The sequence below is a fragment of the Sorex fumeus genome, unplaced genomic scaffold, assembly GCF_029834395.1.
Source record: "Sorex fumeus unplaced genomic scaffold, SorFum_2.1 ptg000095l, whole genome shotgun sequence".
Lineage (NCBI taxonomy): Eukaryota > Metazoa > Chordata > Mammalia > Eulipotyphla > Soricidae > Sorex > Sorex fumeus.
The window spans coordinates 1278395-1295903 of record NW_026606152.1 but is presented as its reverse complement, the minus strand read 5'-3'; the positions used below and the strand labels follow the sequence as shown (position 1 = coordinate 1295903).

Sequence of the window (17509 nt, the reverse complement as noted above, 5' to 3'; positions counted from 1 at the left end):
CTGCTTCTGTGCTAATAAGCAGGGGTCCTGCTACTTTCTCCCGCAAGCCCTACCCCTATGCTAATAAGCGGGTTCTGCTCCTTTCTTCTTTTAGCCCTGCCCCTTACGCTAATACGCCGGTCCAGGGTCCTTCCTCCCACAAGCCCCGCCCCTATACTAATATAGGGTCCTGGGTCCTTTCTCCCGCAAGCCCCGCCCCTATGCTAATATGAAGGGTCTGGGGATTCTCCCTCAAGCCCCGCCCCCATGCTAATATGCGGGTCCTGAGTCCTTCCTCCTGCAAACCCCGTCCTTATGCTAATGAGAGGGGCCTAGGTCTTCTCCCGCAAGCCCCGCCCCTATGCTAATATAGGGTCCTGGGTCCTTTCTCCCGCTAGCCCCGCCCCTATACTAACGACGCCGGCCCTGGGTCATCTCTCACAAGCCCCGCCCCTATGCTAATGAGCTCGAGCCACTCGGGCGCCCTCCTGGGAGTCCCGCCCCCTATTCTAATCGGGTCATCCCATAAGGCAGCGCGGCGGCCGCTCGGGCCTTTGTGAGCCGCGCAGCGCCCCGCGGCCGCATCATGAGCTCCCCGGGCGGGGCGGCCGCGGCCGCCAGCGCGGCGCCGCCCGCGCAAGAGGAGGGCATGACGTGGTGGTACCGCTGGCTGTGCCGCCTGGCGGGGGTGCTGGGGGCAGTGTGTGAGTACCGGGCGCGACCCGCGTGGGCTGGGGCAGCCGGGAGGGGCGGGCCCGGCGGTCGCCACGGCGACGGCCGCCGCAGAACCCGGGCGGCGTCACTGCCCCTGCAGCCCCCGAGGGACGCTGCCCCTCCCGGGCGCCCCCCGCTTCCCTGCAAGGACTCCAGCGCGGCCGTCCCTGGGCCGGCGGGTCAGCCCCCTGGCCCGCCCTCCCGCGCTCCGGGGCACCGCCAGGGACCCCTGGCCCGTGAGCTGTCTGGACAGCTGGACAGACCCTGCCCTGAAGAGGCCCAGTCCGGTCTCCAGCCAGCCAGGGCGCATTGCAGCCCCTGGTGCGCGGCCGGGTCTCGGCAGGTCGGAACAGGGGTGCTGGCGGGTAGCACGGCGGTCTGGAGGACAAGGAGTGGCCCCCACTGTCCTGCGAGCCGCGCCCCGCTCGCTCTGCCTCGGGGCCCCTGAAACGCTTGATTGCCCCCGAGGGTCTCAGTGTGGGTCCCAGAGAAGCATGTGGGGCCCGGGACGGGGGCTGCCACGGGGACCCTGCGCGCCGTGGAGGGGGTGCTTGCTCCCATCCCTCCACCGCCAGGGCCGCAGGTCGGGTTACAGGGAGCCTGGATGCCGGGTTACAGGGAGCCCGGGTGCTGGCCCTGGGATCTGGTGCCGAGTCCTGCAAGTTTTATGACCCTGCTGCCTACTCCACTGCCCCACCCTTCCCGCTGGGGCCAGGCGGGCGAGGACACGCCCCTTCCTGTTGGCCCCTTTTGTTTTGGGGAGCAGGGGATTTGCGGGTACCCGTGTCCAGCCTGTATTCCTGGCCAGACTAGCTGGGATGCCTGACCCAGCATCTCTTACATTCTGACTCCTGGTTGGAGCCCGCGGGGCTGGGCTCAGGGCCCCCAAGGGGTGGGACCCCCCTGAGCTGAGGGGCAGGGGGACTGGGGCGGGGGGGGGGGGGCGGGGGGGGGGGGCCATCAACCAGCCCACCTTCTCACTCTCCAGCCTGTGCCATCTCGGGCCTCTTCAACTGCGTCACCATCCACCCTCTGAACATCGCTGCTGGCGTGTGGATGATGTGAGTCCTGGAGGGTCGTGACCCTCGTGGGGCGTGGGTGAGGAACCACCGCCAGGGGCAGTGCCACCCCATGGGGAGGGAGGAGTGCTTAGCACTGCCCCTGACAGCCCACCCTGGGTTTCACTTCAGAGCTCAGCCCTCAGGGGCACCCTGGGGCAGTGTGTCAACGTTGCTGCCCCAGGGTTGGGAGGCTGGCAGGTGGTACCTGTGTCCGTGGGGACACGAGCTGAGTGGACACTGGGGCCATGAGAGGCGGGGCAGCCCCCTCACGGGGCTCCAGAGGGGGCTCGCCACGTGTGCCCCTCCTGGCCCAGGCCAGGCCCCAGGTGCTCACAGCGACTGGGCCCTGCTGCCCAGGGTGGCGCGGGCGGGTCCAGTGAGGAGCAGGCTGGGGGTCAGGCCGTGAGCCGCCACGTCCCGCAGCATGAACGCCTTCGTCCTGCTGCTGTGTGAGGCACCCTTCTGCTGCCCCTTCCTCGAGTTCGCCAACACCGTGGCCGAGCGGATGGACCGGTGGCGCTCCTGGCAGAAGGCTGTCTTCTACTGCGGGTGAGCGCCGTGGGTGGGCCGCTTGGACGTGTGTCCAGCCCTGCCTCGGGGACCACGTCCACTGGGGGCCGCTCCTTGGAGATGACCTGCAGGTCACCCCGGGACACGCGGACACTGGCGAGCCGCAAGCTACTGCGGCTTCCAGATGGCCCTACGGTGTGTGAGTCGCGGGGAAGCGCTGGCTGGTGTGGACACCCGGTCTGGGGGCTTCCCGCGTGCTGCCCGGGGGCCATCCTCGCCACCCTTCTCCCTGGTGCCTCGCGGTGACGAGGCTGTCACTGACTAAGCCCGGGCCAGGTGCTCCGGGCACCTTCTGGGCTGGCATCTGAGGGCTGGGGCCCACACCCTCTGATGCGCCCTGTCCCCGCAGGATGGCTGTGGTCCCCATCGTCATCAGCCTGACACTCACCACTCTGCTGGGCAATGCCATCGCCTTCGCCACTGGAGTGCTGTACGGGCTCTCAGCCCTGGGCAGGAAGTGCGTGGGGGCTCAGGCCTGGGGGACGGGTGCCCGGGGGGCAGGCCGCCAGGAAGTGTGAAGTGCCTGCATGGCCTCGTGTGACATGGTGTGGCGTGACGTGACGATGTGTGCCCCAAGTGCTGTGCTCTATGTGACGTGCCTGCTCTGTCCCCAGGGGTGATGCTGTGTCCTACGCTCGGCTGCAGCAGCAGAAGCGACAGGCTGATGAGACGCTCACGGAGACCCTCGAGGGGGAGCCCTGAGCCCCTGCACCCCCACTCACCCACCAGCGCCCCCACCTGGCCAAGAGGTGATGGGCCCAGGGGCTCCTTCGAGCAGCCTGACACCCGGAAGTGCTTGGGACTTACCAGCCGCACTCGGCTGGACAGCCAGGCCTCAGGCAGGGCCCCCAGAGCTGACCTGACTTGGGGTGGGAGGTGGGGCTGGGGCAGGAACACGCGTGCTGGGTCCAGGCCGCCTCTGCCCTCCTCGGTGGCCTACGGTGCTCCCGGGGTGCTCCCGGGGGCCTTGAGTACTTGGTGCAGCAGCATGGGGCCCTGGGCTGGGTGCTGAGCCGCCCTGGTGCTAAGGTGTGGGGAGCCCATCCCCCTGTCCCGGGTGCTGCCCCCTGCCTCTCACTGGGCACAGCCCCCTGTGGAGGTCTGAGCTGACCGGCCAGTGGTGGCACCAGGTCCCCGCAGCGTCAGCTCCTCCAGAGCCCTTTCCTGCGGGGCTGGGGGCCGCGGGGGGCACCTGCAGGTCAAAGCTGCCCCGCGCCGCACCTTAGGACGTGCCTTCATGGTCTCTCTGGGCCACTTCCTCCGGCCAGCGCTGGCTTTCAAGGGCTGAGGACGTGGCCTGCAGGCCACGTGGCCGTGTGTGTGCGTGTGTACGCTTGTGTCCTGTGTGCTGTGACTGTCTCTACCTCCCGGTGCAGCCACACGCCCGCCTGCAGCAGGGGCAGGCGGGGCTGGGTGTCTGGGCGGTGCCCGCCTCACTGCGGCTCTCCTGGGCGACTTCCTTTTGAGTTTCCAGCAATAAAGCCCAGAGACTCCCTGGTTGCCTGGTCAGCCTCTGCCTTCTCTCTGCTGCCACCTGCTGTTCGCCCCTGGCAAGGGTCTCCCGGGGAAACTCCCGACATCCTTGCTCTCCTGAGGAAGCCGGGGCGGTGGGCGAGCGTGGGGCCTCGCCTGGCGGGTAGGGGCTCCCCCTTCTGGATCAGCCCCAGTTCTCTAGGCCCGAGCCCGGATCTTTATTTTACAAACTGTGTGAAAACAGTTTACAGCGAGTGGAGGGGCAGGGCCGGGCCTCTTCCCGGCACAGGGGGGCACAGCTGGGGTAAGACCTCACCCACACAGCACCTGCCCAGCTGCCCAGAACTTCCCGGCGTGGGGGAAGCCACGGGCACCCACGAGCAGATCACAGCAGGGAGGGCAGCCGCGACGGGTGCCCATGGGCAGGTTTCATTGGGAACTCCTTGCCTAGCTGCCGTGGGCACCAGGCCTCGCTGTCCCCCCATACTCGGGCCTCACCTAAGGCCCGAAGGAGTGGTGTCCGGTGCGGAAGAAGGCCTCGATCTGCTCCAGCGACCGGCCCCTGGTCTCGGGCACGCAGCAGCCTGTGAACACCAGGTTGACCAAGCAGACGGTGGCGAAGAAGAAGAAGGGGACTTGCAGACCCATGGCTTTCTGGAGGCGAGGAGGCCTGTCACCATCCAGGGACCAATTGCCTGGCCCTTCCGCACCTGGGGGCCCCTCTGCGTGCGGCAGACCCGGGCCCTGAGATTCGCCCTCTCATCTGGGCTCGGCCACCCCCTCCTCGCCCGAGGCCCCGAGGTCTGCCCTGTCCTCCCGCCCACCAGCTCTGCCGTGCCACTCCAATGCCCCTCCGGTTGGTCCAGGGCCAGCTGGGAGCTCACATCCGGAGGTGGGGTTTTCCAGGCAGGAACTGAATGCACATGCGTGTGTGCGTGTGTGTGCATGCCTGCACAGGAGCATATGTGCGTGTTGTGTGTGCGCCTACCCTCGAGGGTGCTACACACGGTCTGAGTGTGAGCGTGTACATGTCTGAGTAAGGTGTATATCTGAGCGTGTGTCTACATGCCTCTGTGCTCCTGCATGTGAGTATATATGCCAGCATGTATGTGAATCACGTTGGTGAGTACACACTCATGTGCGTGAGTACACATGCACCCATCTGCATTATATCTGTGAATATGCATGCTCAGGTCGGCATGTATGTGCACAAGAAGCATGCATATGTGTTTCTGTGTGCATTCTGTGTGCAGGTGTCTGCATATGTGTGTGCATAGGCCTGTGTCTACATGCCTGCGTGAATGTATATGTGGTCATGTCTACATGTATGTGCTCATGCCTATGGGAATTGTTACGCATGTGTACACGTGTGAACATGTGCCCGTGTCTGTGTCCTACATGTATGTGTCATGAAGACATGTGACACTTGTATGTAGCTGGTCTGTGGGCAGACAGCTGAGGCCAGCTTGGGGGGCTTCCTGGGCTGTCGGCAGAGTTCCAGGCTGGTTCCACCGTCCCACTGGAGCCAAGGAGCTGGTGTCCCCATGGCCTGTGGGCGTCTAAGGGGGGAGAGCATCCGAGGGGGCCCCAGCACCACTCGGCACTCACCACCACCAGCTGGAAGGACATGGTGAGGGCGAAGGCGGTGAGCCAGCTGACCAGCACGCACAGCCCCGAGGCCACGCCGCGCGCCCGCAGCGGCAGAATTTCTGACATGAGGAGCCAAGTGATGGGCCCCCAGCCCATGGCGTAGCCTGCAGGGGAGAGACAGGCTGGGGGTCCTCACACCACCCCTCTGCCCTACGCCCCGTCTGTACCTACCCAAGATGAAGAGCATGGCAGCCAGCAGAGGCACTAGGCTGAGGGGGTCGGACAGCGTGGCCAGGGGCAGTGTGGGGGCCCCCAGGGGACCGCCCTCAAGGTTCACTGTGCTGTTGGGGCTCAGCGGCCTGGGGTTGAAGTGGATGTAGAGTCCCAGGGTCAGGTTGGCAGCGAACATGATGGTCGCTGTGGACAGAGGACAGCCCCGAGGGGCCATGACGCTAAACCAGCTGCTTCTCCAGGGTGGCAGCCCACGTCCTCACAAAGAGCCGCAGGCAGCCCACGACACCCAACGACACCCAGGGTACCCGCCCTACAGCCCACAGCACCCTACGGCACCTTGCGCAGCCTGGCACCCAGGGCACCCTGCTACCCAGAGTGCAGGGTGGGAGTGAGCGGGGCAGCGGCTCACCTGAGATGAACAGCAGCAGCTTGCGGCCGGCCAGGTCCATGGTGAGGGCGGCAACCAGCACAGAGAAGAGCCGCACGGCGCCCACGATGGCCGCGTCGTTCTCCGGGCGCTGTGGGGGACACAGGGCAGAGGGCACCAGTCTGCTGCGCCTGTCCCACTCCGCCCCCCCTCCCCGCGCTGCCCATCAATCTGCAAATCTCATCGCCCAGGCGCGGGCTGCGCGCTGCAGAGGAAGTGAGGTTTCCGGGCCAGCGCTCGGCCTCCCCACTGCTCTGCGCTCCCTTCGGGGCAGGTCCTGCGTCCACTCACCAGCAGCACGATCGTGCTCTCGAAAATGGGCTGCAGGTAGACGAGGATGGGGGTGATGCCCGTCAGCTGCTGCAGGAGCCGCATGAGCACGGCGATGGCGATGGGGCGGCACACGGCGGGGTCCCGGGCCTCGGCCCATGACAGGTGGCTGCTCTGCAGACGGGGCCGCGGCTCAGGGGCTGCTCTGGGCCGCCCTGCTCCCGGGAAAGGGCCCCCGGGATGGAGCCACCTGGCCGGTGCCTGTCCCCACCTGTCTCCGGACGTTGTCCTGGATCTGCTGGAACTCCCAGCGCACGTCGGCCCGGGCCCCGCGCAGCCAGCCCAGCGCCCGCCGTGCCTCCTCGTCCCGGCCCCGTGTCAGCAGGAAGCGCGGGGAGTTGGGCATGAAACTGAGCAGCAGCACCATGAGGAGCACCGGGCCCTCCCCGGCCACGGCCAGCCAGCGCCACGGCAGCAGGAGGCCTGAGGAAGGCAGGGCACTGCCGGTTGGGCCTCCAGCCCCCCTCCCTCCCCCCTCCCGCCTCCCCCCTGCTCCGCACGGCCACCCTGCAGGGACTCTCTGCTGGCCCCGAGAGGTGTCAGTGGTCCGTTAGTGCTGCTGGCCTCCTGACCGGGCCTGTGTGGGCCCCCGCGGCCGGAGGCTACTCACCCAGGGCATAGAGCAACAGTGACCCGAACACCGCCATCAGCTGCGGCGTGGCCCCCAGAGCCCCACGGATCCCCGGGGGCGCGATCTCAGACACGTAGACCTGCAAGACACCCCCAGGCCCGTTCTGGATGGGGCTGGAGCAGCTGGCCTGCAGAGGGAGCTCTTGTCCCGGTGGGGTCCTTAGGCGCAGCCCCCTAATTGGGCGGGAGCAGCAGGAGCGCAGGGCCCCCGGCTGACTGCTCCCTCCCTGGGGGCCTCAGGCCCCTCACCCCTGCGCAGAGCAGAGCAGGGTGGGGTGCGGTGGGAGAGGCCGCCCACTTCCCCCTCTCTGTTGCTCATCGTGGATTTTCTGTGATTGAGCAAGCTGGAGGCTGAGAGGGCTTGACTGGGAAGTTTGGGAAGTAGTGAGGTGGGCAAGGGGTTCCCCACAGCCGACTTCCCTGAAGGAGGCACGTGACCAGCAGCTACAGGGGTCACAGGCGTGTTCTATCGCCTCTGGAGGCCTTGGCCAGGGGGCACCCCCAGCCCCGGGCGGGTGGTCCTGCTCTTACCGGGATGCAGGCGGCCGTGAGGCCCCCGGCGAAGCCTGTCAGCGCCCGGCCAAGCAGCAGTGCCCAGCGGCCATGCGCGCTCGCCATGAGGATGTAGCCGACGGCTGAGGGCACGGCCGAGAACATGATGCTGAGCTTGCGGCCCAGAAGGTCGCTGAGGGCCATGGAGCTGAGGCCACCTGCCGCCGCCCCCAGGGTGAAGATGGCCTGTGGGGCACACCTGCGTCAGGGCTGGCCCTGCCCGGGGTCCATACCAGTCAGCTGCATGGGCGCCTCTGCCTCCTCAGTGCCTGTCTGGCAGGTAGAGAGCCTTCCGTCCCCAGGGGATACCAAACGGCCTGTAGCCCCGCCCTGGGGGAACTGTCCTGGCAGGGAGGCCTGTTCTGGGAGGGGCTGAGGCGAGGGCCTCCAGACAGAGAGTCCTGGGACAGGACCCCAGGGCCGGACGGTCTGGGGGAGTTCCTGGAGCCCTGCTCAGGGAGGGGTGGGCAGGAGCTGCTAGTGACGCTGGACAAAGCAGTCTCCAAGAGCCCAGAAGTCACAAGGTGGGTTAGGCCGAGTGTCCCAGTGTGTCCCTGTGCTTGGGGCCCGCACCCCTGCGGCCGTGCAGGAAGCCCTCTGAGCCCCTTCCCACCCGCCTCTCACTTCCCCTATTCAGAGTGGGATCGTGAACCAAAGAGGAGTGAGGGAGACAGAGCCAGGTGTCCCTTCCTCCGGCTCACAGCACGCGTCTTACCCCAAACCAGGATGCCTGGAGTTTGGTGAAACTCAGGTTGGGGTCCGCAGAGTGCTCCAGGACTGGGAGGACAGGTGACGTGTACACCATGGCGTAGCCAAAGGTGAAGTTGCCCAGCACGGCTGCAAAGGTAGCCAGCAGCAGCCTCTTGTTGTGCGGGGCCCTGGGGCAGGATGGTGCAGTGGTGAGCTCCAGCACCCTGCTCCCAGAGTGCCACCCTCGGCCAGTGCTGCGGGCATAGCCGACACGAGCCCGGGGGATTCTCTGGAATTCCCAGGGCCTGGGGCCGTCTGCAGCCTGCCCTGAGGCCAGTCCCAGCCTGGCCAGCAGGCCTAAAGCAAGCGCCCTACCCTCCCCAGCTCCCAGTCAGCGCTGGGCCTGGGCCTCGGGGTCAGCTCTGGAAACTGGACAGCGTGCCCGGGACAGGAGGGCCCTGCCGGCCGCGGGGGCCCAGCCCCCGGCCAGGCGCTCCCGGCCCCCCTAGGGCGCTCACCGCTCCTGCGTGCTCTCGCCGGGGGACGAGGGTGAGTTCTCGGAAAAGGTGTCATAGTCCGGGCCTTCGGCTCCCAGCAGGGGCTCCTGCATGTCCGGCCTGTCCTCTCAGGGCTCCGCGGGCTATGGGCTGCCCAGAAATGGGGCCGGGTACAGGACTGTCCAGGGCGTCGGCGGCGCGGCTCCTCGCAGCGTCCGGCCTCCGGCTGCGATTGGCTGCGAGACGGCGCTGCAGAGGGCGCGGGCCAATGGGCGGCGCGGATTCGGGGTGTGGGCGGGGCGCCGGGCTTCCCCGGGCGCGGAGGCTGGTGCGGCGCGCGGGGCGGCGGCGGGACCGTGGGGATGCGCGCGCGGGCGCGGGGCGGTGGCGGGACCGTGGGGATGTGCGCGCGGGCGCGGGGCGGCGGGACTGTGGGGATGCGCGCGCGGGCGCGGGGCGGCGGCGGGACCGGCGGGATGTGGGTGCGGGCATGGGGACGGGGGCGGCGGGTGGGTGCGGGGGTCGCGGGTGCTGTGCCGAGCGCGCGGCTGGTGGTCGGGGTGGGACGCGGGTCTTGGCTGTCCGTGGAGGCCGGGCGCGGGCGCAGGTGCTGGGCATAGGCTGTGCCTGGTTCAGTGGCCAGAGGTCCCTCCCAGAGCCCCGCGCCTGCGGGAGTCCCCGGCCAGGGCTGAGTGTCACACAGCCCCGCCCCCGCGGTCCGCGTGTCCCTCCCGGCCTTGGGTTGAGTCGGGGGCGGCGTCGGGGTGGGGGCGTCCCGGAGCTCCAAGCGAAGGCGGGAAGGGTGGGTGGGTGCTCTCTGGGCCAGCCCAGGATTTTCTGCGTTCGGAAATGACGGGCTTGGGGAGCACCCGGATGAGAGTATTTTAGAAGCAAGAAAAACAGAGGGTCGGAGCAATAGGACAGCGGGGAGGGCGTTTGCCTTGTGCGCGACCAGCCGGGTTCGGATTCGAGCCGGGTCTCCAGCATCCCACAGGGGACCCTGAGCGCTGCCAGGAGTGATGCCTGAGGCAGAGCCAGGAGTAAGCCGTTGCTGGGTGTGTCCACCCCTTCCCCACCCCCAAAAAATTAAAAGATGAGAAAAGCAGAAGCGGCAGATTCCCGGAAGCGTCCCCTCAGGAGCAGGTTCCTTCCCGCCTGCGCAGCTCAGCCGCCTGCTGGCCGGGCCTTTCCAAACCGCTTGTCAAAGGTGCAACATTATTTTTGTTTTAAATGGTAGTTTACCTTGTGACAGATACAATTGTAACCTGGAATTCCACCTCTCCCCCCATCTCCCATCCCCATCTGTTCTGTGCATTTCCCATGGACTGTGAGCACACCAGGTCTCATTTGGGTCCTCAGGGGTTTCCCCCCAGCAATGCTGGGGGACCACAGAGGGTCCCTGGGGCCTCCACGGTCTGTTTCAAACATTTTGTTACCGCAGGGACACAGGGAGATCCAATAACCAGTTGGATCTTTGTTTTGTTTCTGGACCTTGCCTGGAGGTGCTCAGGGCTCACTCCTGACTCTGTGCTCGGGGAGGACTCCTGGCTCTGTGCTCAGGCCTCAATCCTGGCAGTGCTCAGGGCTCACTCCTGGCTCTGTGCTTGGGGATGACTCCTGGCTCTGTGCTCAGGCCTCAATCCTGGCAGTGCTCAGGGCTCACTCCTGGCTCTGTGCTCAAGGATCACTCCTGGCTCTGTGCTCAGGCCTCAATCCTGGCAGTTCTCAGGGCTCACTCCTTTCTCTGTGCTCAAGGATCACTCCTGGCAGGGCCCTGATGATACTATGTGGTGCGGGGGATCAAACCCTGCTTGGCTGCATGCAAGGCAAGTGTCCTACCCGTTTTTTCCTGTCTCTGGCCCTGCAGTAAATGGCTCTTAGTCCCTCATGCTACACAGCTGTTCATAATTTATTTTCCTGGGGGAGGGGCATGTCCCCAGGTGATGCAGGGGAGCCCAGGGGCCTTGCCAGAGATTCACAGCCAACTGAAGGGTATGCTCTCGTCTGGCAGTGCCATGGACCACCCCTGCAGTTCTTGGGGCCTCTAGGGCTGCACCCGGAGATGCTCAAGGGACTATATGGCGCACCGGGGATCAAAACCGGTCAACTGCATGCAAGGCAAGCACCCCATCTGCTCAGGTCCCCCGTTTTTTTAAACCAGTTTTACGGGTCCAGGGAGTGGTTCACGGGAAAGACTCTTGTCTTCATGTATGAGGCCCTGGGTGCAATGCCCTGCACCACACAGAAATCTGCTTTGTAGAAGTATCATTTACATAAAATAGGTAAAATGAACCTATCTTAAATGTATACATCGAGTGCTGTAGAAACCAGAATACCCATCCAGCAATATATTCTATCCTTCTAGAAGGTCCTTTTATGCCAGTGCCAGTCACCACCACCCCTCCCTGAGTCTAGAATGCTGAGTTGAGGAAGAGAGCATCTAGAATGGTAATGGCCTTTAGTCAGTTTTTCCTCAACCAGCTACAGCTGCCCTGCAGACTTCTCCTGGCATGCAGTGTATGCAGCGCCCTCACGTGTTGGACACAGGGAGATGCAAGCTATGTATGTAGGCGGACTGGGCAATGCCTCCACCTGGTGGAGCTGGGGAGATGCAGGCTGTATGTGCAGCAAGACTGGGCAGTGTCCTCATGTAGTGGAGGCATGGAGGTGCAAGCTTGTGTGCAGCAATCATGTGTGGCGCCTTCATGTGGTGGGGGTGGGAGGTGCAAGCTTGTGCACAACAACCACTGTGCTAGGCACTCATCTGTTGAGATGAGAGGTGCAAGCTTGTGCGCAGCAGCCAGTGTGGCGCCTTCATGTGGTGGAGGCGGGGAGGTGCAGCTTGTGTGCAGCAACCACTGTGTGGCGCACCGTGTTGTGGAGACAGAGAGGTGCAAGCTTGAGTGCAGCAACCAGTTTGACGCCCTTATGTGGTGGAGGCAGAAGGTGCAGGCCTGGGTGCAGCAACCACTCTGTGGCGCCCTCATGTGGTGGAGGCGGGAGGTGCAAGCTTGTGTGCTGCAACTGTGTGTTCTGCCCTCATGTAGTGGAGGTGGGAGGTGCAAGCTTGTACACAACAACCACTTGTGCGGCGCCCTCATGTAGTGGAGGCAGGAAGGTGCAGGCCTGGATGCAGCAACCACTGTGTGGTGCCCTCATGTAGTGGGGGTGGGGACATGCAAGTTTGTGTGCCCTCCTAGGTGGAGGCAGGGAGGTGCTAGCTTGTGTGCAGCAACCAGTTTGGCGCCCTCATGTGGTGGAGGCGGGGAGGTGCAAGCTTGAGCGCAGCAACCACTGTGTGGCGCCCTCATGTGGTGGAGGCAGGGAGGTGCAGGCCTGGGTGCAGCAACTACTGTGTGGCTCCCTCATGTATGGAGGTGGGGAGGTGCAAGATTGTGTGCAGCACACAGTGCAGCATACTCGTGTGGTGGAGGCGGAGAGGTGCAAGCTTCTGTGCAGCAACCATGTGTGGCGCCCTCATGTGGTGGAGGCGGGGAGGTGCAAGCTTATGTGCAGCAGCCGCTTGCAGCGCCCTCGTGTGGTGGAGATGGGGAGGTGCAAGCTTGTGTGCAGCAACCATGTGTGGCGCCCTCGTGTGGTGGAGACAGGGAGGTGCAGGTCTGGGTGCAGTACACAGTACAGCACCTGACGTGGTGGAGGTGACATGTTCCAGTTTGAGGCTAAAAGGAGCAGCTGGAATCTCTGGTCTCCAAGGTGGATGTACTTGAGGGCGTCTCTGGGTGAATATTCAGGCGAGCTATGCTTTGACATGGGCCTGCTGGGAGAGGCTCATCTTCATTTCCTTTTTTGCTTTTTGTTTGGTTTTTGGGTTACACCCAATGGTGTTTGGGGTTACTCCTGGCTCTGCACTCAGGAATTACGCCTGGCATGCTTGGCAACCATATGAGGAGCCAGGGATGGGGAAAGGAATTGCTCTAGCTTCTCACATTCATTTATTTATTTTCCCACTTGATTTAAACACTGGCGGCAGCTGTTGGGGCGTGGGTGCGGCTTCCGGGGCTTGGGCAGGGTAGGGACTTGGCCCACTCACCTTTATTTCTCCGGGGTGCTTCCCTTCAGCTCAGGCCTTTGTGCCCCCTCCAACTGTGAGAGGACTTGAGGGTCTCCCCCCCTTCCTTGGTCATTACCAGTGGCCTGGAAGCTGTGACTCTGTCTGGGGCTCCCCCAGCCCCCCAGCCTATCGTTCTCCACCCTCCTGGGGTGGGGACTTGTGCTTGGGCGCCCCATGCCCCACCCCTCTGCCCAGCGCCGCCCCATGGAGGAACCAGGAAGGGTTGGCCCGGCCGACCTGCTGAAGCTGCTGCTGTCTGCACCTATCCTGCGACCCTGCTGAGAACGTGGGCACCCCCAGCCTGAAGGTAGCCTCCTTCCGCGTTTGGGAGGGCGGGGCAGAGAGCCCCAACTCCTGGAGCCTAGCAGGGGCCAAGCGCCAACAGCCCAGGGCAAAGAGGAGCTGGTGGGTGGGGAGTGTGGGCTGCTGGGTGGTCCCAGAGTCCACTACCTCCTGGCCACGGCCCGCCATGGCCGCCACATCCCCCACAGCCTGCCATGTCCCGCACGCTCCTCCTGGGCCTCGCCTGGCTCCCGGTGGGGCGATGAGGTGCTGGTGAGGACGGCCAGCAGCAGCCCTGGCTGGCAAGGGCCCCTGCAGACCAGTCTGCCTGCTTCCACGTGCCGGGAGCTGGCTGGGCTGCATTCCAGATGCCTGGCACTGGGGCACGGGTGACGGAGGGGGCGAGGGGTGGAACCAGCCTTTCCAGACCATCACCCCATCATCCCAAGGGGAAGCGAGGGGAGGGCGGGAACACCAGCTGGCCAGGTGTTAGTTCATCCTCTGTCAATCCCATTTACAGAGAAAACGGCGGCTCTGGGGCACCTCCTGGGCCCTTGTTCCTGCTCCCCGAGTCTGGACCTCTTCTGTGGGAGGGGGGCCCCTCGCTTGCCCTCCTCCCCACCCATGGGCCGGCCGTGGCCCCGAGCGGAGACACTCTCCAGTACTCAGCTGTCCGGCGCCCCCGCCGCGCCCCAGCCTGGGGCCGCTGCTGACGCCCAGGATTCGGACCTTGTGCCCTCGGTTGCACTGGCCGCCGCCCTGGCCCTGCTCTTCCTGCTGCTCAGCACCTGGTTGGTGTGGGGCAAGTGCCTCCTGGGCGGCTGCTGAGGCTGTCTGGCGGTCAGCTGCGGGGTGGACCAGAAAGCAGAGCCAGGAACAGCAGGTGGGCACCCCCTGGGCATGGAGACCCCGCAGACCAGCTCCCTGCTGGCGGCCTGGGGAGCGCCCGGTCAGCACAGCGACTGGCCCCTTGCCCCTCCAGCAGCTTCAGACCGACGTCCACATCGCACTGCTTCTCTGCGGGCTGCAGATGACCATCCTGGGGCCTGCAAATAAAGCCGGGGGACCCCTGGGTGTTTGTGGGATGAGTCCAAGCAAGTCAGGAAGAGACGCTCGGAGGCCTGTTCTGCTCGTTGGGGTTGCTGAATGAGGCCCTTCTCCATCTGAGGCCTCAGTCTCCACAGTCAGGATGGGCATTGTTTGAAGGCTGTGGGGATGGGGGCCCTCTGGCGGCAGACGCCCCCTTACTCCAGGGACCCCCCAACACACACCAACAACCCAGCAGAAAGCCCCCACCACCCTTGGCATGGGATGTGCTAGTCTTGGCTGCCACCTAGTGGCTGTAACCAGAATTGCTCTGTCTGCCCTGCCGGCCCCTAGGGGTAGCATCCAGGGAGAGGAGGAAAGTGGCTGGGGCTGGGGGTTCCTGGCCGTGCCCAGAGTGTCCATCTGCGCCACTCTCGCCCCTACATTTGTCTCAACTCACCAAACATCAGGGAGCAGAAGGAGGGGCGGGGCGTGGGGGATCGAGCGTCAATACACATGCTGTCCTGCCTGCAGGGCCCCGAGCCCCCGAAGAGTATGTGCGTCTGCAGGGGGGGCCGGACTTCCCAGGGGCGCCCACAGCTCCTGACACAGCTCCTGCTGGATGCTGGTCCTGAGCCTGGGGGCGCCATGGGCCCCAGAGCCCTGACTAGGTGTCCCTGGGGCGCCCCTGCTCTGAGTCCCAGCAGTCACTGTCCCCCTGAGAGCCCAGCCCGTGTCTGTTCCTGGGGGACTCGGTCCTGCACTGAGCTGTCTCTGAGGTGACGGGGGTGGGCAAAGCCCCGCTGGGAAGGGGGAAGGGGCCGGGAGCATCAGCGGGCTGTGGAGGGCAACCCCGGGGCGCCTCGAGACCCATGTGCCAGGTGAGCAGGACGCGCAGGTGTCTTAGATTGTCCCCACTCCCAGCACATCTCTGTCCCCACGCAGGGGGAGACGCGGGTGCAAGCTCGGGATGCAGCACAAGCAGCCCCAAGTCCGCCAGTGAGGGGCACTGCTGGGGCCCAGCACTAGCCTGACCCCTGCAGCCTGCACCGTCACAGGGAGAGTTGGGGGCCCCGAACCCCCAGCAAGGCTCCGCTGCACGTACCAGTATAGTACACGTGTACACACATGTTTGCGAGGCCACACACATGAATGCATACGCGTGTTTGTGTAGGCAGTGCCTGTGTAGGAATCTGTGTATATATGTGCACGTGTGTAGACATATGTGTATGCATGTGCATAGGTGAATGTGTACATGTATGCCTTCACTGCATGTGCTTAAGCATGTGCTTGCATGTTCGCCTGTGTGCAGACATCCGTGTATGTGTGTGCATGCCTGTAGACACATGTGCCTGTGGAGATATCGCCTGTGGGAGCAGCTCTGTGACCCTGTTTGCATGTACACCTGTGCGCCCACGTGTATACATGTTCTCTCAGACATGTTCTACGTGCACACATGCACAGGTGCCATCATGGGCCTGTGTGCACACATGTACATGCATGTGTGTTTGTGTGTCCATGTGTCTTCGGAGTCAGAGCCCCTGTGGACAGGAGCCAGAGGAGGGGCCCACTGGGGCGCAGAGGAAGGAGATGGAGGCAATTCATCCAGTCAGAGACCCCAGCCAGCCTCTGGCCAACAGATGCCCAGTGTCCAGGGGCTGCTGGCCCAGGCACCCTGCCTTGGTGCTCACCAGGGGGAAGAGAAGTTGGGGAATGTGAACTTGGGGTGAGCTGATCGGTGTCTTGAGACCCCAGCTGGCAGGGCCAGCCTGGCCCCCTGAGGCCCTCCTTGGGGCCCCCAGTTGCACTGCAGGGCGAGTGGGAAGCCAGCAGTGGCCCTTGCTGGGCAGGTCCTGACCGCCTGGGTCCTGCCCGTGCGCGGTGGGCAGGCTCTATCCTGGTGGCTTCTGTCCCTTCGTGGGGCTCGGACAGCCCGTGCCTCCCCCCTGGGAAGCCCCCATGCTTATTCTTCGACCAGGGCTGCCTGTGGACGCCTGGTGAGAGCAGCCAGGGGACCCCCCCTGGCCTCTGCCAGTGCAGCTGCTGGAAAGGTTTCTTTGGGGTCTTGGGGCCCCTGGGGTTTGCCCTGGGCTGGGTCCCTGGGGGCAGAAGGCACGGCAGGCAGTGCCCATCACCCTGTCCTCCCAAGGCCTATTCTGTGCCCAGGGCTGCCTGCACCCAGCCCCTGCTGGACCCTGTCCCAGCATCCTGCACCCCAGTCTCCCAAGGGCGCACCAGAGTCAGCCCTGGGCCCTGGTGAGTTCTCAGGCGCAGGGGAGGGCAGTGGGTGCTGACGGCCTGATCTGCACGTGGCCCCACCTTCTGTGTCTGGATGCAGCCTCTCACCCTGGGCAAGGACTGAGGGACATGGGTCAGTGCCACCACGGACCTCCTGGCATGTGTTCTGTGTGTCCATGTGTGTACTGTGCCCCAAAGGTGTCTACGAGGTGTCCCCTGGTGGGCCTCCTGATCATGCCTCCATGGTGGACAGGGCCTGGATTCCAGGGCCCGTCACCCCAGGTGGTCAGGTAAGTTTGGAACAATGGCTGTGATTTGGGGGAACCGGCTCTCAGCTGCCCTGATCTCTAAAGGTGGCGTGTGTCCAAGGCACTGAGGCCCGGCGGGGACCTTGGGTCTCAGGGGCTGCCCTAGATGCGGGTCAAACGGCCCAGCACGAGCAGCAGCGCAGAAGGGCCCGAGCCCGGGTGCTGGGCGGCGTCTCAGGCCCGAGCAGACGCCTGTCTGTCCCGAAGCCGCTGACGGGAGCAGCAGGGCGGGGGGGGCCAGGGTGTGGGCGGCGACTGGCTCTGGGGTCAGCGCCTCCTTCCCGCTGTCTGGAACATTCTCAGCTTCCTTTCCTTTTCTCCAGGGAGGGCTGCTGTGGGCGGCTGGGCGGAACCTAGATGATTCTGGAATCCCGCGGAAGCCTCCTCCGCCGTGCAGCCCCCACCCTGGGCTCCTGGGCCCCTGCAGGTGATGCAGAGCGTGGCAGAGCCACACGTTCAGGCCAGCCCCTGACCCCCGCCTCCCGCGCCCCAGGAAATCCTCTCAGAGCTCAGTGGCCCCACGGCTGTGAGCAGATGCCCTCGCGGTGGGGACGGCACCGCAGCCCTGAGTGTGCGGCTCGGACCTGGTCAGGGGACACAACAGCGGACGGGGGGAGCGTGGTCTGTGCCTGGACCTGCCCTTCGGCTCATGTGTGTATCTGCATATGTTCATGGGAGTTGTATGGGCATGTGAATGTCCACGTGTAGACATATGTGAGCACTCGTCTGCATGTGCACATGTGTGCGTGTTTGTGTATGAGTGTTCACACATTTGTGAATGTATGCAGATGTGTATATGCACATCTGTTTGCATGTGTCTGAGTACATGCCTGCAC

The 17509-nt window shown here is 64.7% G+C and overlaps 2 protein-coding genes across 6 annotated transcripts; one reads left to right on the top strand and one right to left on the bottom strand.

Annotated features, from left to right (window-relative positions):
- The first annotated feature begins 519 nt into the window (after positions 1-519).
- On the top strand, positions 520-3026 carry CACFD1 (calcium channel flower domain containing 1). The gene is made up of 5 exons (XM_056132673.1): positions 520-683; positions 1682-1754; positions 2178-2303; positions 2674-2781; positions 2939-3026. Exons 1-5 carry the CDS (start codon positions 566-568, stop codon positions 3024-3026), a joined length of 513 nt encoding a protein of 170 aa, XP_055988648.1. The 5' UTR covers positions 520-565.
- Positions 3027-4182: 1156 nt separating this feature from the next.
- SLC2A6 (solute carrier family 2 member 6) lies at positions 4183-8961 on the bottom strand. 5 transcript variants are annotated; one of them, XM_056132730.1, is made up of 10 exons: positions 8769-8961; positions 8276-8438; positions 7540-7746; positions 6989-7088; positions 6590-6801; positions 6340-6492; positions 6031-6139; positions 5619-5804; positions 5406-5551; positions 4268-4451 (listed from the first exon to the last, which is right to left on the bottom strand). In XM_056132730.1, the coding sequence occupies exons 1-10, from the start codon at positions 8858-8860 to the stop codon at positions 4296-4298; spliced, it is 1524 nt and encodes a 507-aa protein (XP_055988705.1). In that variant the 5' UTR covers positions 8861-8961; the 3' UTR covers positions 4268-4295. The 5 variants fall into 5 exon arrangements, with proteins under 5 accessions (XP_055988708.1, XP_055988707.1, XP_055988705.1 ...); XM_056132731.1 differs by having other exon boundaries at positions 4268-4447; XM_056132732.1 differs by lacking the exon at positions 6031-6139 and having other exon boundaries at positions 4267-4451; positions 6340-6487.
- Positions 8962-17509: the final 8548 nt, after the last annotated feature.